The sequence below is a fragment of the Rhagoletis pomonella genome, unplaced genomic scaffold, assembly GCF_013731165.1.
Source record: "Rhagoletis pomonella isolate Grant_MI unplaced genomic scaffold, Rhpom_1.0 Rhpom_scaffold_01288, whole genome shotgun sequence".
Taxonomy (NCBI): domain Eukaryota; kingdom Metazoa; phylum Arthropoda; class Insecta; order Diptera; family Tephritidae; genus Rhagoletis; species Rhagoletis pomonella.
Window position 1 is genome coordinate 13,537 of NW_023459842.1, and position 23,844 is coordinate 37,380.

Here is a 23,844-nt window from a genome sequence, read left to right on the forward strand (position 1 = left end):
CTCGGCGCCTGCTGTTGTGTAGTGGTTAGCAGTGCGCTCTACCACTCCTCCGGAGCTGGGTTCAAACCCGGTTTAACCCAACAACAAAAAATAAAAAAAAACAAAAAGTTTTTGTTTCTAATAGCGGTTGCCCCTCGGCAGGCAATGGCGAACCTGCGAGTGTATTTATGCCATGGAAAACAGCTTCTGATAAATCACAATCGCCGTTCCTAGTCGTAAAACTGTAGGACAACATCAAAGCATACGCCATAAATCAGAGGAGAAGCTCGGCTAAATAGAATAAAGTTCAGTAGGTGGAAATTTTTTCAAAATCCTGGGTTTTAAAAACACGGAAACTAATTTGTTGATGTGGCGAACTTTTTTAAATTCTAATCGGCTTTTAAGGTCCCGAATGAATGTTAAAATTTTAATACTCGTAAACCTCGTAAACTTGCTTAATTTTGTACAGGAAACCGATTTATTTACGAGGTTTACACCGTTACGAGGCATTTACGCATTTATGTATATACCCTGATTGTATGTTTTGAATTTTTTGGCAATTTTGTGGCACTATTTTTTTTTTTTTGAATGTGGGTAATTGAGCGGCTTTTTCCAAATTTTTGTGGATAATTTAACAAAGTATGTCTGGCACAACTCATTGTGCTCATTACCATTTTGTAGTTAAATCATCAGAAAAGAAACTATGTAGCTAATCAAGCGCTGTCAACAATGAGCTTGCAACTATTAAACTACATGCAGTAGCAACGCATACCGATTTTAGAGCGCTGCTGCATAGATACATATGTACGTAGCTCATTGTACTTTGGGCTAGAAAAGCGACTTTGGGGACAGGGGGGAACACAGGTAGGCATGGGAAATAATTACTCTAGGCAAGACTCCTAGCTCTCTCCTTCTCCTTGCTCTTTATATATGTAACTTTTATATAGGGCAGCTAAAATATTAAAAACAAATTTATTATATAAACCTATGTACGTACATACATATTTTCTTCCAAATGAATATACATTTTTTTTTTTTTTTCAATTATACAAAACTTTTTCCTAACTACGGTACATATACATAATTTTCTACGCGTGCCAAGCATTGTTAGGCCCATTGTTATACAATTTCTTGTACTCATTGCGAGTTCATTGAATTAAAATTTTTGATTACACGGAAATATTTGAAGATCATTAGGAAACGTTTAAATTTCCATTAAGCGAATAAGCAAGCAAACACACCTTTGAGATATATGTATCTGATCGTTTATAATAAAACGATTTTAAATTTTAAACAGTTATGCATACAATATAAGTACATATCATGTATGTATGTATGTATGTATGTATGTATGTACAAACAAATCTAATTAGGTAACAAATCACTAAAATTTTCCAAACTCGTTAAAATACCGATATGATGGTAAATCATTTGATCACTGATTAACCAAGGGCTTTGAAATATCTACATCGAGGCATCGAGACAAACCCAAGTTGCAAAAAAAGAGTTCCTGAAATGAACGTTCAATTTCACAAATTAGGTGTCAAAGCTTCGAAAAATACTATCTATGTATATACGATGTGACTGTGGGTAGTATTTGAAGGCAAACAGCATTTGGACGGCCTTTAGTCATGAGTATCTTGAGGTTCTGATAGATACACATTAGGAAGTATCCAAGTCACAAATTGGCTTCGTGTACAGGGAAAAAATGTTACTAACAATGTTGAAGAAATGGAGGTAACTTAGTTTGTCAAGTCTTTCGATTCGTTAAAAGTTGCGTAGCCGGATGACATGCTGCGAAATTACAACACCAATTCGGATACGCGGAAATACTCAGTGAAATAAAAACATACCAGCATAATGGAACCACAGTTGATTTAAGGTCTAGCAAATCAATACAAGGATACCTGTATGGTTTTCGTCCAGAGAAGAATGGGTGGTAGACCTACCTTCATATGTCAACCATTGACACTGACGTTTAAAAGATGGAGCTAGAGTTTACAAAAATCACATCTTGCGTCGTAGAGGAGTGTCCGAAAAAATCGTCGCTAAATCTAAATAAGACGAAGCCAGCAGTCATGTACTTCACAGAGAGAAGCTGCCTGAGGTCTTTGAAATTCACATCGCGGCTCGGGGTTCTTTCTGTTTATGATTGGGCATGTGTTGGCCATTCCCAGCCCTGCGGTCCATGTCCAGTTTACTGCAGCACATTCTCTCCGCTGACGACATACTTTTCGGGCATTGTCTTTCTGATCTGTCTAAAATGAGCAACGCGCTGCACAGAGACGCTTAGGCGGTAGGCCTGAGACCACGGTTCTAAGTATGCTACCGAAGTATTGCGGTGCGGTGGCATGTTAGTCTTCTACCAAACTCTTGAAACCAGCAAGAATTTAACATATGTACCTTGGCATCAAAGTGGCCTCCAGTAGCGGCACTGACACGTTATGGCGAAACCACAATCTGAGTTTGAACTTAATTATTACGCTTTTCAAATCCAATGCGCTCTCAATACTGCCTTTTGACCTAGAACAAACTCAAATGAAAAGTTTTTCAAAAAGCTAAGCCTTTACGTAAAGGACACGGTAGTATTGAAAAGAAGACTTTGGAGTGGAGAATCCCCTGATCGACAGAAGCAGGCCTTGCGGCAGACACCGTGGAACATAGAGAAGAACAGTCAATCCATAGGCGAAGCTACTCAGGTTAAGCTGGAAGGAGCTCAAAGCGAAGGCTAGAAACAGAACGCACAGGCGTCATGTATGCGCTATGCCAGGCTTCGGATTAAAAAAAAAGAAACGAATAAAAATTATAAATTTAAAAGGAATATCCTTAATTTCTTCGTAAGTCTTGTCTATTCATCCAGGAACTTTTCATAGATAAAATATTTAAATTTTTATTTCGACATATACATATGTATGTATGTATGCGTAGATCATATTTCTCTATGGGTATAGCCATTACAAATGGGTTGTAGACCAAACAAGAACTCATAGTTCAAAATTTCATCGAAATTTAGCTAGGTGTTTGAGTACTGCATTGTAAATTTACAACCAGGTGCATATGTATATTTACCTAGTTATGTATATCGTGAAATCATTACTTGTAAAGATGCCTATGCCCACGCTCTACTCTACATCACTTTAGAGGTTTAGTATGCGCTTGCCAACAAATATATTAGCTTCAAAAACTATTGATATACCAAAATTAATGGCACACTAAGTTTGGTATGAGTAAGTCATAAAAAAGTTTAGTTGGCGTGCTAATAAAAGAAAACATACTTATTTATGATGGACATATTAAACTAAAAATTGATTTTTAAAATAGCTCTCAAATGAAGCGTATCACTTCATTATAGCGAGAACAAAAATACAAAATTTTCCTCAACTATTTCACTCCAAATAAGGCAGAACGTTAAATATTTTAAAAATATGCAATCAAAAAGCCGAAGTTTCTATCAATTAAAAATTTTGTATATATCTATGAATGCTCATATAAATCACGTATGCATACCAATTTTTGATAGTCAAGTTTGTGCCTTAAGTCTTTCATTTAATGAGCAGAGCCAATTGCTTTATACTACATATGTACATAACCTGGAAACATAAAATGATTAATTTATTCATTAGCTAATAATATAATTTCAAGTAATTAAAAACGCCGCCGGCCAAATTTTCATATGCAAAGCAGAATTGATAACGACAATTTTTTTTTTTTTTTTTAATTTTATGATGAAAATAATTGCTCACATAATGAGAGTATTGACCTTAGCGAGGTGTGAAGAAAAATCAATTGAATAAATTGTGTGAAGGAAGTATCTATCTACGATAAAGTCAAGGTGCACCAATTAATGAAATGTTAATTTTATTATAAAAAATGTTATAAGAAATATGTACTGCTAGTGCTTTAGGCCTCGTTCCAAAAAATTGCAAAGGCGCGTGGAAGAATGATGACACGGCTTTTATTCTCAGTAGAACAAGTAATTAGTTGCAAGTACTTAAATGATATTTTTTTTTTATATTGCTGTGCACGACTGACAATTGTTTAATTGTTTTATATTCTGAAGTGGCTACTCAGTTGATTCAATTGTTTGTTCACTAAAAATTGAGAATAATTTATGGTTTTGTGGAATGCTTGTTAATTTATTTCTATTAATTTTAATTGTTGAAATATATGAACTCCTCAACATTTCTGCTACTTGCACTTTGTATGGTAATGTGTATCTTCTTTTGTTTCCGCTTATTCAAAGGCGTTGAAGTGGGCGTTGTGTGTTGTCAGTTGTTTTTTCGAATTTCGCAAACAAATTTTTACGCAAATAAGGATTTTTTTCAATAACTGATAGCGAATAAGCTTCAAAATATTCAGAAATAAAAAGTAAACAGAAAATAAAATAAAATGTATTAAGTTGTGGGATAAAGGTATATTCTGAGAAATCTATACATATAATAAAATTGTAACAGACCGATTAGGGCAAACGGAAGCCTAATCAACAATTTTTAGAATTTTTGTCTGTCTGTATGTTTGTACGCGCATCACTCGATAACTGTTGCATGGAATTGAATGCAGTTTTCACCGGTGTATTGCTAGAGGTCTAACTTATAATACGGAAAAAATAGAGTGTTGCCACCTGTTTAAAAATTGCAGTTTAAGTAAATTGATAGGAAAAAGTAAATATTGCAATATGGCTGCCGAAAGAAAGAGCTTTAAGAAGGTTTACAGCTGAAAATATTTCTTGAGGGTTGCCAACTGCTTTTAAATTTTAATTTAATTTAATTGATACGAAAAATTGAATATTGCAATATGGGTATCAACCTGAAAAGGTTTAGAAGTTTACTGCCAAAGATATTTTTCAAAAGCGCTGCCATCTGTTTGAAAAATTTTAGGGAATTAAATTTACAAAATAAATGAAATATATACTTATAATAAAAATGTAACAGGCCGATATCTTTACATTATAGATATTAAAGAAAAATTAACATGTTAGGTCTTTAGTAGAGCTACATAAACCAAATCAACAATTTTTAGAATTGTTGTCTGTCTGTCTGTCTCGAAAAAGCATCTGTGTACTTTTTTTACTTTGCTCTTTTGTAAATGAAAGCGATCTCTCTGCTAATCATTTTTGGTGATGACGTCCAAATAAGTATTTTCAGTGTTTGAAAACTAAGTAAAATTAAATTTGATTTATCCGTTTTTTCTTAATTTCAAAATCGAAACTCGAAAAACGGTTTTGGAATACTATTGTAAGTATGTAGGTTTGTTTGCGTGAAATCTTGTAATCAATGCCTTGAAATGTCAAGCCTAGCTCACAACTCAAAGACAACGAAAGATGAATTAATGCGCTAGGTGGCGCAGGAGTCGAGATGCATATATGGAAAACCCGTATTTATAGTTCGTGTATATTGCCTAATAATTAAATAAACGAAAAAATTTGCAGGTGTCGAGATATTTGGAAAACCTGTATTTATAGTCCGATTTGGCTCATATTTAAAAAGTTTATTTTGAAAATATTTGTTTTACTTTACTAGCAAATACCCGGCGTGCTTTGTTGCGCCATAAAAAGTGAAAATCCATTTTTTTGTTGTTTGTTATTTGTGATTTTGTGTAATACTACAGTATTATATAATATTTCTAGATTTTTTGCTAGTTGAAGATATTTCTGAATCAAAGATTTCCCAAATACTTTCATTTGATACACATCTTATAATATTTAGTTAATGTTATCAATTAAACTGAATTCAATTTATCAAATAGGTGGCAACCTGCTTCAAAAAAATTTAATTATTTTCAGCAATTAAATTGAATAAAATTTTTCAAACAGGTGGCAGATCTCCTCATAAATATTTTCAGCTGTAAGCCTTTTATTAATATTTTAAGCAATCCATTTTTCTATACCTCTTTAGTTTGATACCCATATTGCAATATTTAATTTATCTTGTCAATGAAATTGAATTAAAAATTGCTTAACAGTTGGCAACCTTCCACAAAAATATTTTCGGATGTAAGCCTTCTTAAACTGCTTTCTTTTGATATCCATTGTCAATTTATTTAAAGTGAAAATTTCAAGCAGGTGGCAACTCTCTATTTTGTTTTTTCTATATTTTAAGTTACACTTCTGTTCTGTCCTTTTTGTATATTCATTTCTTTAATAACTTCGGTCGTATTACCGCTTCACTATTTTCACTAGCTCCCTGAATCTACAGGCCCCCTTCCCTATAGTACAAAAAACTATGTTTATTACTATTGCAAGACTCGATTATAGGTATTTGTAGCTAAAAAAGCTGGATAATGCACGCATAATTATAATCACTTAACTTCAAATTTGTATGCTAATAAACCAAAGTTGTTTTTAAAAAACTGTAAACTCACCCTTCTTTGCCACATTTTTTGATTATATTAAGCAATTGTAAAAGAGTTGTCACGCTAATTTAATTTCTTTTCCAGCATATTTAAAACTCAAAAAAAATATATATTAGCTGAGTGGAAAAGATTTAGAGGTGTGGAGGGAAAGGACTATACAAAAGAAATATTGATAAGATTATAGGTCTTACGTGCCACGGTGATGATGATGCAAAGTCATAGGCGTTGGTGTGAAAATAACTAGTCCCACACAAAGGTAGTTTACATAGATCCATACATACATATGTATCTTACATCATACACATACCCACATACACCAATATACATATGTACATATGTATGTAGATGATTCACTGTACGCTTTTGACTCTGCGCATATTTTACTTCGGGTTGAATCATTCCAAATTTACATATTTATTTGGAAAAAGTTATCTTGAACTTGCTATTTTGTTTTGTTTTGTTTACTTTTCTAAATGTAAGTATTTCTTTTTTGGGTCATTGCATTTGTTGTATGATTAGATAATAAAAAATCATGCTGGGTTGTCGTTGCGGATGCGCATTTGTAACCTTTTTATCATTCGTCGTTTTTGTTTTTTTTTTTTAATTTTGTATTTATAATACTGAGTGTAACTAATCAATGAAACGGATTTTGTAGCAAATAAGCTTACACATGTTTTTATACATTATCTAATTTGAAACTCTTTATTGCAGCGATTAATCAGCGTGTGGCCAATTAGAGTGGAGTAGCGCAGTGATAGAGCAGAAATGAGGAAACCCAAAATGTTTGGTAAATAAATAAATATATATGTATAATAAATAAAGAGGGTTTCTGCCTAAACTTGCTTTATACTTATAAAAAAAAAATAAATAAATTGTAGCTTTACCGTTTTGGCTGCTGTCAATGGCGTTGGTATGCGCCTGCAATGCGCAGGGTGCCTTCGAAGATGCTGAAACATCGAATGATTATATGAGGTGAGAGCTGCACTAAAACAAAATTCGGATTAATTTTTTATATAAGCAACCACTTTGCCAATTAACTAATATATATATATATCTTATTGATTTTCTTTTCAGCGGCAATACACAACAACAATTCGATCTGCGTCACACAATACCAGGCGAGCCTGAAGTCGATTATCCCATCTACAGCGAGGTGCCAAGTACGAGTTTTGAGTGCACAGGAAAGCATGAAGGTTAGTATAAAAAGTGAGTTAAGTCTTTGCAAAAAAAAAGTACAATAAAATTAGTTAGTTGAAACGTCCGTTAAAGATAAAGTAGAGATAAAGTAGTCGATTGCTTTCTTATGAAGGAGCTCTAGATAAAAACCATTTCCCTTCGTTTAGGTTTTTTGTTAAAAAAAAAACCAAGACGCACACTTTCATTTCAACACTGTAAGCATCTAAAGATTATATTAGTGATTACTCAAATTAATTTTTCGGTATTTTAGTCATCACGAAATAAAAGAAGCAGACGAACCCTTTATGGGTTTTGGCCATATACTGAGAAGTACTGGAATAGTTTAACTTCAAAGAGAAATTCGCCATTGCTCATTTCCACTTAGGCTCTGAAGGGTATTTCTGTTAGAAGAATATCAAAAAAAAAAAACCGTTTAAACAGCCATTGCATACCTTACCTCTTTGTTAGATCTATAGTAAATCTGTGGTTACTTCAAAGCTAAACTCTAGCTGGTCGTTTTTTATGGCACGACCATAGTGTTTAATAGTCCATTTCCACCAGCGACTTAAGTGCAGTTAAGTGCTCAGGTAAACTCAAAGAACGTTCACATTGGGTGATCAATAAAGTTTATTTCTTACTTTTTGCTTCCGATTGCTTGTACTTAATAAGAAGAATTACCTTCCAGTTATTATCTCTTTTTCCCAATAGGCATAAACTGCAGTTAAGGCTTGGTGGAAATAAACTATTAATCTCCACTTTCATTCAGTAGTATAAACACTCTTCTTCGAAAATTGATGCCTTTGATTTAATAGCTTCCGCAGAAAATTAATCCCTCAATTTCAATCATGCTTGCATCGACAATAATCGCACTCTTCTTCACTACTATCGAGTCGATCGGCAGATCCATCAGCGCTGTCGTAATTGATGACGACATGGTGTGGTGGTGATGGATAGGACTTCACCTTATGGGGTGGCCCTCCTAACAAATACAATTTTTATATTTTCATTCTCTCCCTCAGGATACTACGCAGACATGGAGACCCGCTGTCAAGTGTTCCGCATTTGTACTCACACCGCACGCAGTATACATGGCTTCGGCTTCTTATGTCCCAACGGCACACTGTTCAGTCAGAAAAATTTCGTTTGCGACTGGTATCGAAACGTCAATTGCGATGAATCCGAACAATACTTTAGCAAAAATAGTGCGAACCGAATCGGCAGCAGTTCTGATATGTTGGAGAGGGTACGTCAAATGATGGAATATCCCATGAAAACGATATCACAAGCACTTCAACAACGGCCAGTCGTGCTACAAACATCGCATCATACGCTCAAGAAACAACTAGAGTTGGCGGAGAGTGGACTGGATGTTAGCGAGAGTGATGCAGTGCAGGAATCTAGACGCGATAGCAGTCAAGGCGCATATTTAGCGCGCAAGCAGCCAGTTACACGCGCGCCTGTCGAGTCTGTCGAGTCTGTCTCACAGAACTACAACGAAAAACAGCAAACACAGTTGGGGGATGTTGTAACTCAACAACGTAAAAGATTGCAGCAGCAACGGCAACAGCAACGCAACGAAACAAAGAGTCAAAACAGCAATAGTGCTGAGCTGGTACGCAGCAAGACGCAAGCGAAGCAGATAACGCAGGTGACTCAAGTGAAGAGCGCCTCAAAGCCGGAAGGCGATGATGTGTACGTGAATAGTTTGGGTGAATTGTCCTCTGATCCGGGTGTGAGTTTCATGCATGACACAGCACATATCATAGCGGAGGCACCGAGTGACGCCAAGAGTTATCAAAAGCAGCAGAATTTTGCCGAAAAAGTAAATGTTGCTTTAAATGATCTCACCGAATTGCCCGCAGATGAAGTTATTGCACCGGACTATGTTAAGAGCTTGCGGCAACCCAACGAAGATCTCGTTTTGGCAGCCAACATAAATAACTTGCTTGAGGAAGTCGCTGATGATTTGGATCCTAGCATTTCTGGTTATCAAGTGCCAGCGCCGTCGAAGAACAAAAGCTCGTTCAGGTTTCTAAGTCGCGGTTTCTCGTCGCAAAGTGACCGTGCTAAACGACCACCATATGAGTATGCGAAGCCGAAACAGACGGCAAGTACGATACGATTTACGGTAAGTGTATTGTTAAAATTAAATTTTGCATGAAAAAGACGGAAATATGCAGGGAATTAGAAATAGCTGCTCGTAAAATACAAAGCCCGATCATGTATCTCGTAACGGACTCTCATTATTTATAACGTGAAATGATATAAAATTGTCGCATAGTTTTAGGCAGTGAATATAAAATAGGTGAATTGAAAATTATAACCTTTATAACCCTTTGTATGTTACATACGTATTTATAAGAGATACAGTGCTATCTTATTAATCCAGACAGTCAGAGTCTTGATTACTAGAGTTTCTGGATTATAGAACTAACACCAAGTGCCTAAAAGCATACTATGTACTTCTGCGTGTGCAAATATGTCCTTCATTAAATTTATGAAGTTTTTGGAAATGCACTTTTCATTTGCCATATAATAAAACACTCTTAAGTTATAATTTGATGGCATTTCGAAGTGCGTTGAGCCTGTTCCAACGTATCCTCAGCTTCATATAGATACCATTATCCACAGTTTCTACTCACATTTTTTACTTAAATAAATAACCGATTCTCGGCCTAGTCTGATACATCCTCCGTACAATGCTTCGGGAGTTATTTTCGGCCTCTATGTTGCTTACAATCATGCAAGGTCGGTAACAGAAAGTTACCATTGGCCCCAGCGCCTACCCACTACTTTTTAGTCCAATAAATGTTTCTTATTACAGTATGAAAATTTATCAATGAATTAACAATCTAGTATTTTACCATGTTTGTTAATATTTAGTATTTTGTGCACTCGTTTTACCATTTAATACTAATATTTTGCTAAAATTATGCTCCAATTCTTATTTTACGTGCAACTATAAAAGCGTCAACTACTGTCGAAATTCGAACGCTTCTCTAGTTTTTTTTTTAAAGGACCCCGAAGAATTTTTATCAAATATAGCACTTCGAATATCAAAATGACTTTAACTACTACAGAAGTAAAGCTTATTTTAATTCAATTCTAGTTCGTGTCATATTGCAGACATTTTTATAAAAATAAATATTAACTTTATTCTTAGGCTTCGTGTCTTTATATTCGTTTTAGTCTTTATTGCATCATGAGCCATACCCACATTATATCATTCCTTCACTGTTTCTACATTCTATTTTTTCTTTCTTGCTCTCGTCTATTTTCCATAATCGCTTCTTACTCTTCACCAACTTCATTACTCTACACTTGAAACACCAACATTGTATTCATCGCTAACGCTATCACCGGCCTCATTTTCCTAAACAACACATGCGCGCGTGCGACTCGGAATTCCGATTAAGTAATTTTGAAGCCGAATGAGCTGCCAATCGATGATACCTACAAAGATACGAAGGAGTTCATAGCTCAAAAACCAAATGCAAAAAATTCAAGCGGTACCGTTTATGAGAGTTCTGATGAGACTATACAATTCACCTTTATGACAACCACTCCTACACCCATCGAGCCGGCCGAAATACGAGTAGAAAACGAAGCAGCTGCTAAACTTGATGCTGATATGGCGGCTGAAATAATTGAACCAGGTCAAGGTTTTAGTAGTGCAAATGATTATGGGACAACTGAAAATCCTACAGCTACCACAACGGCATCTTCGAATGTGAATCCAGAGAGATATTATTTAAATTCTGTTGGCACTGTTCCGCTCAATTTGGATTACGGCTTCCTTAGTCCACCAGAGCCAGAGACTGCGAGCGATGTGGAGACTTCAACTGCTGATGAACCCACTCTATTTGAGTTCAAAGATTTTGATAAAGTCACCAGTCCAACGACAGAAGATTCAGAGCTTATGCTGCACCTTACACAACCGACAAAGGTAACTGACACAACCACAGAGAACTCAATAGTCGGACAAAATGAAGAAAACACTACCGCGGTTGACGTAGAGTCTATTCTTGTGCAGAAAATACTTCTTCCACCTCCGAAACCGGCAACAGAACATAGCAGCACTACTGCAATACCCTCGGAAGAGTATGCGGATATAAAAACTTATCCACCGATATTGGATGAAGAAAAGTTGGATGTGGAAAATCAGGCGGCAAAGCTGTTGTTAGCTGGTGTGAAGTTAACCAAGCATGATAGCAGCAATGCAGAAGAGACTGCTCAACGAGCGAATGGCTCATATAGCGCTGTACTGGACCCAACCTTTGGCGATGGAGGAGCGCTTTTCATATACGTCGATGATGAAACGGTCAGTGCGTATGCTAACGCAACCGACGCCGATGCACAGCAAGCGCTAAGCAGCACAACGACTACAACGACAACAACCACAACCACAACAACCGCACAGCCTTTGACCAGCACCACCGTGTTGGCGAGCATGAGCGAGGGCGGTAGTTTTCAGGAGCGCATACGCAATTATCGTCGTTTTGCTAACAAGCAGCGCACAACCGCTAAACCAATAGTTTATGAGAAGCGCGCAAAGCTAACAACAACAGAAACAACAAAATCGCCCAGCACTAGCGCCACAACAACGCGTAGTTATTTGAAGCGCGTGGCAGCCAGCCGATTGCGCTTGTCGCGACTCGGCGCGGCAAATAATCGCACTGCTGCCACAACAACAACAACAGTTGCGCCTGTTGGTGATGATGACAATAGCAATGACAACAATGATATTGAAACATCGGAAACGAGCAGAAATATCTCAGTGCGTAACACCGACAAAGAATTGGGAGGCGGCGGTAAGCGTTATGACGCGCGCGGCAATTCTTACGACAGGGATAGCGCACGCAAGCGCGGCACTACTACCACCAGCACGACTGGCGGTCCGACTGTGGCGGACGACAGCAGCAATGGTGCGCCAACTAGGGGGAGTGCACGTAATAGTGTAAGACGCTTTAAAGTAAACCGCAAAGCTAGCACTGAGCCAACTACCATCGCCGATAACCAGCGCGCAGTGAGCAAACCAACGCGCAGCATCGCGAAACGTATACGAAATCGTTTTTCCAATTTCAAAACGCAGACTAGTGCTACTAATGCGGTAACAACAAAGAGCGAAACGAGTACAAGTACGACAACATCCACTGCAGCGCCGACAACGCTGCCTGAGCAATCAGCACCGATCGGCGGCGACGCTAACTCACCAAATCCAATGCCGAATCTTGATCATTTGCTAAAATCTATAACTTCCTCTGTTTCCTACTCCACTTCATCAATTAAAAATCAACCACACGCCGAATCACTAAACGCGCCGCCTACGTCGGTCACTTACTCCATGTCCTCATCCTCTACTTCATCTTCATCTTCTGCGCCTAATGCCGCATCCTCTTTCTCCGACTCTCCTTCACTGTCTTCCTCCTCTTCCACTGTCACCACTCAAGATGACTCTACAACTTTTCTCGACTTTGACAAGCTAACACGCGCCATTGTTGATGATTCCGTTTTACAGAATTTCCGCAGTCAACAACAATCTAGTGGACTTTCCACCGCAGTCGCCTACCAGACCGCACCGAGCGCCGCTATGTCGCGCTCACTTTCGGTGGACAGTGATGCGCGTGCCATTGGTAACTCGGTAACGCAGAGTTATAATAAGCTACCGCCGCAAGGTGAGTTTGCGCGCTCATAAGCAAAATGTTTATATGTTTAAAACACACACACTCTACAGCTTGAGCATTTAGCGCATTAGCACATACGAACACATACTCACACCAACATTGCGCTGAAAGAAAACTTTCGTCTTTCAACTATGTACACTCTACCTCTTTGCAGCTCCCGCCCAGCTAACGCCACCGCAGCGTACACAACAATTGTCACAGATAAAAAACGCGCATGTGCCCACTTCGCCAACGCCGCGCATTGTAATCGCGCGCGCGGAAGGTCAACGCATCGCACCGAATTCAGTGTCTTCTATTATTTCGTCGCTGGTGATGCAGCCGACAATCAAGCCAACAACGAATACGGCTTATGTGGCGCTTGATGATTTCCTCACGAAGAAATTCGGACAAACCACTACGAGTTATACGAAAACGAATACAGCAACAAAACTAACAACAAGCGAGCGCAATCGGCACCAAATAGTGCAGCCACCGCAGCAACAATACAACCAAAAATTGCAATCCAACTTCCAAGCTGTCGCAGCGACGGCAACAACGAATCCTGCACAATCACAGATACAACAACAACAAAAGTTACCAGCACAAAAACAGCAATTTAGTCAGCACTTTAGTCAGCAATTTCAGCAAACTCAGCAGCAACAAAAACAACTGCAACAGTTAGCGCAGCAGCAACAACTAGAACAATTACAACAATTGCAGCAACAGCAGCAGAAAATACAGCAGCAACAGCTGATTCAACAACAACAAAAACAGCAGCAGCAGTATGCGCAACAGCAGTTGAAGGAACAGCAATATTTCCAACAGTTCACGATAAATGCGCGACCACAAGTGCAACAGCAGCAACAACAACAAGCGCCTAAGTCGATACAGCAACAATTTGGTGGAAATTCAATTTATGCAGCGCCACAGCAGCAACAACAGCTGGCGTTGCAGCAGCAAAAATCGACATCGTGGCATTATCAACAACAACAGCAGCAAGTGTCGCAGCACAAGCAAAGTCAGCAATATGCACAAGAAAAACAAACACAATCACAACAACAATATCAGCCCCAAAAGTCGACATCCACGCAATTCTATTATCCTCAACAACAGCAGCAACAACAAACATCACCATTTACAAGCAACTTCTTCAGCATCTTCAATCAGCGGCAACAACCACAACTGCCACAATTCCCTCCACTTGGCAATACAGCTGCTAGCGCCACTTTTGAGAGTCCAACTCCAGCACAACAACAATTTCCCAGCGCCATTCTCAGCAATAGTATTGTGCCACCCGAACACGATAAACATGTGAATATTCAATTGCCCGCGCTCACCGTCGGTCTCATACCGGCGCCGACCGCACTAACGCTAACCGCTCAACGACGCATGGATGTGGGCGCGGCTGCGGATGTTGATAGCTCTAGCGCGTCTAAAGAAGCGCTCGGCGACGACGGTGGTGCCTACACCGGCGTCAGTTCTTACGATGTGCCACTGAGCAGCATTGGCCGTCTGCCGAACGATATAACAAATCTGCTGAGACGATTGCGCAAAGTCAAATGATGTTTTGGTTGGAAGGGAAGTGGCTAATAGACGGCGACTAGCGGAAGATGCTCAGGGTAGCTTCAATATTTGCCACAAAATATGCATGTAATTATATTTGTGACGTTCTTTAATTTATAATTTTTGTATTTTTATTATCCTTTTAATTTTGTATGATTTCCATTACTTAGTTCAATACAGCATACAAATTGAAAGACAAAACTGCCATTAATATTAAGATACCTCATTATAACATTTGAACATAAGTGTACCTTTTAAGTGCGAAAAATCGAATGTAGATTTAATATTTATTTTTATTGAAATAAACATAAACATAAAAAATATTTCAGCTTATATTTTATTTGAAATTATTAAGCGACCAATAAAATTAGGCCTTTCTGTTTGGTCTTACAGCTATTTGTTGGTTTGAACCGATATCAGGAAATTATCCTCTAACTGCCCCTTGCAAAGCTCTGCCTCGTATTCACACCAAGAAGAGACAGAATTTATCTAACTTTTTCCTGAAAGGTCTAGACAGCTACAGTCAACCTACGTAATAACGGATAATAAAAGCGAAGAGAGTAAGCTTCAAGAGCTTTTGCGAGAACATAGCGGCAAGCCTGCAAAAGGCCCTAGATGTGCTCTACTCTCAGCACATTTACCGGAATCATCCAACCGGGCTGTGGAGGCAATCGGTCGAATACTTAGACCAATTCATCTGATTGAAGCTTTTCAAGACGTATATATCGACGGCTGAGTGGAAGATCGATCTATCTATCGCAGGAAAGATTTCAATTATGCCCAATTTCAGAAATCTTGTCAAGAACGCTCTATCTCAACATACATACATATTTTCAATATATTTTCAGTTGAGACAGGGGTTTTTGAGCCAAATTCTCAGATAGGGCATTTTTTAAAATTTCTGATTTGGGGCGTTTTTTAGTCAAATTCTGAAATAGGGCATTCTATAACCAAATTCTGAAATAAGGCGCTCTAGAACTGGCTGCCGAGATAGGTCGATCTTCTACTCAGCTGCGATATCTTCTCGCCAGTCAGCAACAAGTGGGCGGTGGGATCATTTGATCGATGGAAGTCTCCAGTAATGTATGGAATTTATCCGGCATTATTGCAACAGTGAGAATATCTTAGTCACCCCACACCTAGTAGAGATAATGAAAGATAGCATTTTTATCCAATATATGTAGGTAAAATTGATGCTTAGCTTAACCTCTTTTGTACTAAGATAGGAAGAAGTGGAAGGCGGAAATGGCTGCCACCTACAACGGCACACTTAGGCTATAGATAGCAGGCCCATTGTGTTACCACAATGTGAACCCAGATGACGCAGCCGACTTCTACACAAAGCAAGGCATTTACACAGGCGATGTATGACTGTTTCGTCCCATTCGTAGTCCTTACAGCTTTGGTTCTGAACGCTCCGCTTATGCAGATCATACTGATTGACCTCATCATTTAATGCAGCCCAACATATAGGAAGATTGGTCTAACGACTCCCATAAGTATCCATCGATAATACGGGTACTGGGACCCCCATATATAGCCTATGGCCCTTTTACAAATATACATATATAGAGAGCAACAGAAGCCTTTTCATAACGCTGAACTATATTCTCCTTCTAGATCAGCTTCTTAACTAAAAAAGCGCCCAGAAATTTGGTTTTTACTGAACTCCCGATGCGTTTGTTGAATCAGCTCACATAGCGTTTGTGTTAACTTTCACCTGAAGGCGATTACAATGTCATAGGCGTATGCAAAGACTCCGCAATCCGTTTCGCACAAAAGTGTGTTGACGGTTAGATTTCACAGATGTGGAGAAAGAACGCCCCTCATCACAAGTTTCGACATTTCGCACGCTCACAGCTTCGCCTTCACTACCCTGCAGCAAAGTAGCTGACCAATAAACTCCACCAATGAGTACGCCACCCCTAGAGCCCTAGCAGCGTCAGTATTCATTTCTGGCATTCCCCGCAAAAAGATCCACGGAAACCGCTCTGTATCAACTAACTATAGAAATCCAAAGTGCGACATTAGCGTAGAACGGCCGAACGATGCCTAATGAATTTCATCAGAGAGGGTTTTGGAGGAGGAAAAGTGACAGCCAGGCCGCCCTCAGGGCTCTTGTTTTTCAATGAAATCAGGTCTGCAATGGTTTTCGAGTGCTTCGACAGACTAAACGCCTTAGCGGCAATAAATAGGGTCTTCCTCCTAAGTTCCGGGCCAGAAGGGCATAGGTACCTAGCCCTTATTTGCGGTTGAACCACCCACTATCAGAGAAGAGCTTAGAGAAGAGGGAACTAGTAGAGAACAGCTCCGCAAGTAGGCTGCGACAGGCAAAGAAGCTATTGGGATGATACAATAACAATATATATGATATGAGAAACTTGTTGACCTACAAAGTACAAACTAAGAATTCTAACAGGTATCTTAACAGGTCATTGCTAATTAAAAAGCCACCTACTTAAACTCGGGATTTCGGGTCTAACGCTGTATGCCGGTTCTCTGATATTGCGGTTAAGAATGCAAGGCCGTGACGAGAAGACGAGAGAAGCACCTCGGCTCCCTAAACCCGCAGCGTAATTACATATACTCGATGTCACCAAACAACATCTGGGACTTCATAAGAAAGTTATGACTGAGCGAAGTGTTGTAAGGATGACAGCGCAATCGTTGTATTTTTTTTGTATTTGATTACGTCATAGTCTGTAAAAATGACTTATAGCTGGCGAACAGTGCCATAAATATTTTGTGAGAGAAAGTTATAGATAATGATTTTTGTTAATCCAGGCAAAGCTCTGCTTTTCAATTGCATGGCGACTCTTAAGTTGCCCTTGGCACCTAGAGGCCTGGGATTTTCGACTTGCGGTATCCATTTTTTACTGCTCATATTATATTGTACCTATGATATATTATATTATATTCTATTATATATTATATTTTATAATAAAGATATCTGAAAACATTGCGAGGAGCGAAAAATTCGAACGATCGCAAATGCTATTGCTGGCCTAATATTAATAAAGGCCATCACGGAATCCATCGCAGAAAATCTACGAATTCGAACGCCTCTTACGAATACGAAAAAATTTCTATCACTGAATCCGTGTGAACTCGAAAATATCGTTGCCAGCTTTGAATGCTGATTCGAAATTAGGTAGTGCAAAGGAAACAATAGACATTTATGTATGCCATTCTGTTTGCACTGCCCCGGCAGTCGCAATAGCCGAGTGAGCAAAGCACTAGACTACCAATTGAGAGATCCGAGTTCGAGGCCGAGTAGTCGGGCAGCGGAGCTTTTTTTCTTTTTTTATTTAACTTTTTTTTCTTTTCTTATTTAATTTTTTTTTTCTTTTCTTATTTAATTTTTTTTCTTTTCTTATTTAATTTTTTCTTTTCTTTTTTTATTTAATTTTTTCTTATCTTATTTCATATTTTTTTATTTAATTTTTTTTAATTTTTTTTTAGTTTATGTTTTATTCTTTTAAAGAGAAAAAAAATTTTTTTATTCATTTTTATGGTATTAAAGTAATTAAGTTTATTTCCTAATAAATTGTTGTTAAACTATTATTTCCTCGCTAGGAAGCTACGATTCTGTGAGCCCTGAATATTTTGTTACAATAACGAAAGACTTAAGCAACAAACTTGCTGAGTATGAAAATCTGTGATGAAAGGGAATAATTAAAGACCGTAGGACCTGGCTTCAATAGGTGATACTATTTTGGCGTGCATTTGGCGAGATACATGTTTCACGTTACCGTTGTTGTAGTGGCCCTTGAGGAAGAAGCCTCTCAAATCATGGCATTTGTGGGGTCTTTGGATGCTGTCGGACGCAACATATGTTTGCAGGTATCTCTTCAGACTACGATGGTTTACAAGGCAGAACAATGTGGGAGGTAGCTCCAACCAAAGTATAGGCTGCACTTGAATGGTGCTGCATTCCGATGTGTATATTCAACTTCGAGGGGAGTAATCATCCAAGGAAAGATTTTGTTTATTTTTCTGGCACGAAAGTCTTACACAAAAATAGCTCCTTGCCAACTTTCACTGCTCCAACAGCCGCAATGGACCAGTGACATTCGAGAGATCTCAAGTTCGAGCCATCGGGCAGCGGAAGTTTTTTTTTAATTTAATTTAATTTTTAAAAAATAATTTTTTAATTTTTTTTTAATTTAATTTTTAGGATTTTTTGTTTTAAAACACAAATATTTTTTTTTTAATTTCATTAAAATTTTAGAAACATTTTGTGTTCTTTTTTACTTTTACGTTACTTTTTTTAAATATCATTTAATATTTAGGAAGTTTTTATTTATTTTTTTTTGTTTATTAATTTTATTTTAAAATTATGTTATTTCAAAAAGAAAAATATTTGTTTTTTATGATATAATTAATAAATTATATATATTTAATTTTTTATATTATTTTTAATTTTTCAATTAAACTTTTTGTTTTTTAGTTTAAGTTTTTGATTTCATTCTTAGAAACTCATTTTATTAATTTTTAGTTTAATTTAATTTTCTCTTAATTTTTTGATTGTGTTATTTAAAAAGAAATATATTTTTTTATTTCCTTTAATATTTAAGAGCTTATTTTATTATATTTTTTTCCTTTTTCTAATTTTAAATTTACTTTTAATCTATAGATTTTATTCTTAAAAAAATAAGATTTTATCTTTTTATTTAATTTTCACTAAGTTATTTAATTTCATTTCTTTTAAAAAAATTATTAGATCACATGGACTATTTTTAAAAGTAAAACTTTTTTTAGTTGCATTTCAATTTTAGGAACTTTTATTTTAATTTTAACTTTATATGGACTATTTAAAAAGAAAAATATTTTCATATTTTATTTAATTTTTAAGAATTTGTTTTACTTTTTTATTTTTTTCTTTTTGTTTTTAATTTGGGTTTTAAGATTTAGTGTTTTAAGAAACAGTTCATTTTTATTTAATTTAATATTTAATAATATTAACTTTAAGATTGTTATTTCAAAAATAAATTTGTTTATTTAATTTAATAAAGTGCCTGTTAATTAAATGAAATTAAAAAATTCAGAATTAACAATTGTCTTAGGAAAGGCTTTTGTGAGTTGAAAGATAGTTGCCAGAATTGCCGTCAATCTGTTAATTAATTGTTGTTAAATGGCGCGTTCCGAACCCAGCGTTCTACCCATATTTGAAGGGAAAATCAGCGTTGTTAGGAAGAAATATCTGTAGTATGAAATTCGAGATATTTCAAATCTACCAAATCAAAGAGATTAAATCGAAATATACATCAAATTGTTTTTTTTTTCGATTTCAAAGCCTGTACCGAGAAGATAATTTTTTGGAAGAGGTGAGACTATTTTAAAAAACCTGCAAAACTTCCACCACAAAATTAAACATCGTTTTTGCATTATTATTATTATTATTATTTTTTTTTTTTCAATTAAAAGAAACAATACGCATATAGTTTATTTCACAATTATATTGTTTTGTCATTTTTATATGTATGTAAGATTACGTTTTTCTTTTTCTCTTTTTACCACCTGTAACTTAGCACATTTTCGGACAACTCCGAATATTTAACTTATATCTTTTAGTGTACATATATGTATTTTAATGTATGCATGTATGTATGTACTTATATGAATGTGATAGATTTTCAATTGCGTTCTTGTATTTTGTTTGTGTGTGTGTATATATAAGAAAGTGTCTATGCTCTAAATATAATATCATTTAGTAATAATTAAAATTACAATTGTTCACTTAATCGAAATGCTGTTGCATCAATTCAAATTAAATCACTGCATTCATACAACACAGCGTTTTAATTGGTATGTTGTTGTTGTTTTTGTTTTGTTTTGTATGTAGTATAGAATATAACTAATATGTAATTATATAAATACAATTCGCAGCATCATAAATCGAAAATTAAAAATTACAGTACATACATTAATTACAGTAAATTAATTAAATACTTAATTACATAAATACTAGTTTGTGGTATGCTTGCCTATTTATGTATGTTATTTTTTTTTTTTGTTTTAAGCTTTATTTAGTTTTATTTTCTCTGTTTTCATGCTGATTCTGCCCTTCACTATGCAAGTTTGGATATTCTGTTTGCTTTGTGTAAGTCGATGTGTGTGTACAGTAGCTTAGAATTAAGTTTAAGTTATTGAAATTTTAATACATATACATACGTATGTATGCATGTATATAATATTTTAAGGTTTTGGTTAATGTATGTTTTTTTATATCTATTGCTACAGCAATATTTTTGCCATTGTTTTTTTGGGGGGGGTTTTCTTTAACATTTTTTTTTTATCAATGCGCTAATTATACAAGTCAATTATATATTTACTTTTGTTTCTGTCACATATGTATGTATTTATGTATAATACTATGTATATGTATTTTTACCGCTTGCATATATACTTACACACATACTCGTAGCAGTTTAACGACCTAAAGGGGATTTGTATACCAAATAAAACTTAAACAAAAAAATTTTACATAATATTAAGTATTTACTAATTGTAATAAAATAGTAGCAATGATTCTTAAAACTGATGTTCTTAAAACTTTGCTCCCGAAATCCACATAATTTTAGTTGCCTTATTGAGCTTAAATTTACTTATAACACTTTCTATAGAAATTTATTTTTATTCAATATTCGTGTATGTATTTGTGTATCATTTTTAATTTCCCTTTTTTTGCTTTTACAATTTTATTTTTTATCTACGCAAGTCATTTTGAGAATTTTTTTATGCTACTGTTGTTATAATTGGGTGACGATATTTCTGTTTGAAAGAATAAATTAAATAAGTAGCAACGTTGCCTGCACCTCAATGTAAATTGTTTGCTTGTCTTCTCAATGATAAATTTCTTGTTTTGTAATTTTTTTTTTTTTTACTAACAAACTATAAGTAAATCTTTTGGTTGAGATGTGTAGCCTAAACTTTTTAAACATGATAAATAGAACCTAAACATACATATATTCGCTTAAGCTTATGCTGGGTATACACCGGGTATTACGTACATAAAAGATTAATCGCCTTATTCATAAAAAATAAAGCAGGTTTAAAGAGCTTAAATAAAATGACGTTTTCATACATACATATAAACCTTGTTTAAAGCTACTTTATTTCTTATGAATGAGGCCATAATATTTTATAGACAAAGTTCGGCATTAAAAACAAAAAAAAAACGTTGAAATTACGTTAAAGAAATCGTTTCCACGTAGCTTTTTTATACGTATTTCACAAATTTTTTGTAATTTCAATGCTTAGTGGTAATTAGATATAGAAAACAATAAGTAGTAGTATAAATAATAAATGTATAATATAAAGCCGAGTTTTCATTAGAAAATAAAATTACACAAATGTCTGCCACAAAAAAAATATGCAATAAAATGTACTGCGTTAGCAATCAAGATGGAAATTACCAAAACTACAACCACTGTCGGACAGGCGATCCTTCCTATCAATCATATTTGTCTACAACTTCTTATCAGGAAGCATACAATGCCAATAAATTCGCCATCTCTTCAAAGCGAATGAGCCAACTCTACAATTACGCGGTTGTAAGCCTTTTTTTTTTGAAGGCTACATATCGTCACCTGAGTGGAAGATCGCCCTATCTCGGCAGCCAGTTCTAAAACGTCCTATTTTAGAAAACTTTTCAAGAACGCCCTACTTCAGAACTTCATTGAATAACACCCTATTTCAGAATTTGCTTGAAAAACGCCCTATCTTAGAATTTGGTTGTAGAACGCCCTCTCAGCACAAGCAGAAACCAAAAACTAAAATGTATGAAGAATTTTTAAATATCATCTACATTTTGTAGCATACTTTTAGGCACCCTAGGTATGACTACAGCCACTTTTGCGAGTTTAGTCGCCTCATGGGGAAAGACTTATCAACCAAAGCTTTCATGAATGTTCTCATATAAGCACGAAAAATATGCAACATATTTTACTCCGCCATCCGCCTGTTAAGTCATTTAGAAGGTTTTTTCAGCAATCAAAATCTAGTTTAGTACTTTTCCGAACCCCACTGCAGCTAAATTCTTCAAAATTCTCTAGCTAGAAACTAGAGGCGCAACAAGTACGCAACGTTAAATTACTTATCTCTCGTACTACCAGAATTGGCTGATTCCCCTTTGCATCTTTTACTCCTTCATATTGCATATTGAGCGTAGCGATGATCAGAACTCTACTGCAGGATTTTTGCGTATTTAAGGCTAACAGTTTATATGTTTATCAGATTTGGATATTGATGATTTTTCGTTAAGTGAAAATCCTTGAAAGAATAAAAATATATGAAACTTATTTTAGTTCAGTTTTTTAGCAACTAATACAGCACAATGCCGCTTGTTTTCCACCTTCATCCCCACTATACTTAATATATGTAGATACATATTTCTTTGACTCATTTTCGCATATGCACCAGGAAGTAGGAAAAAACGGCACTAGTTAGTATATTACGATAAATGTAATAGTTTTTTATTATTATTCACATTACTACTATCATTAATATATGTATGCATGTGTATATTTATGTATATGAGTTGGCATGCGCAGAACCAATGTGCAGCATTTATATAATTCAAAATTTAAACCAATATAAATCCGCAAATTTCGCCTATAAAGAATTAGGCGTGTTGCCAGTAAATGTATTAATTTTTGTATTATCAAATAATTTACAAACAATCAATCGAGCTCTTTCGCGCTACCGAATGTTTTGCTCTCTGCTTCACTCAATTTCTATTCTACTTATTATTCGCGCAACGACGCCTACTACAATAATAAAAAATCGTTTCTCCACTACAATTATTCATAGTTGCTAATTATTGTTATTTATATACAAATAGATTTTAGTCGTGTTGTAAAATATGAATGTGTTTATGTAACTAGATGTGTGTGTGCGTACTTGCTTATATGTAGAATTTAAAATATGTACGTAAACAACTAATATTATATGTAATGTATATAAACTAAATTTGAAATGATTATGTTTAAATAAAACGAAGATTAATATTAAGCTAATCAATCGCTTATTCTTACTCTCTCTGCATTGAAACACAAATGTTTCTGAATAAACGCATGCGATAGTTTTTGTAACGTGTTTAACAAACTTA

At 35.7% G+C, this 23,844-nt stretch overlaps 1 protein-coding gene across 1 annotated transcript in view; it reads left to right on the forward strand.

Annotated features, from left to right (window-relative positions):
* Nucleotides 1–15,024, forward strand: part of LOC118752178 (putative mediator of RNA polymerase II transcription subunit 12) — a 28,004-nt gene extending 12,980 nt beyond the window's left edge. The window contains exons 3-8 of the mRNA XM_036487035.1: nucleotides 7,042–7,117; nucleotides 7,209–7,302; nucleotides 7,405–7,523; nucleotides 8,526–9,634; nucleotides 13,025–13,181; nucleotides 13,345–15,024. Coding sequence (XP_036342928.1) covers nucleotides 7,096–7,117; nucleotides 7,209–7,302; nucleotides 7,405–7,523; nucleotides 8,526–9,634; nucleotides 13,025–13,181; nucleotides 13,345–14,732 — 2,889 coding nt within the window. The 5' untranslated portion in view covers nucleotides 7,042–7,095 and the 3' untranslated portion in view covers nucleotides 14,733–15,024. The remainder of the gene's footprint in view (nucleotides 1–7,041; nucleotides 7,118–7,208; nucleotides 7,303–7,404; nucleotides 7,524–8,525; nucleotides 9,635–13,024; nucleotides 13,182–13,344) is intronic.
* The last annotated feature ends 8,820 nt before the right edge of the window (nucleotides 15,025–23,844 follow it).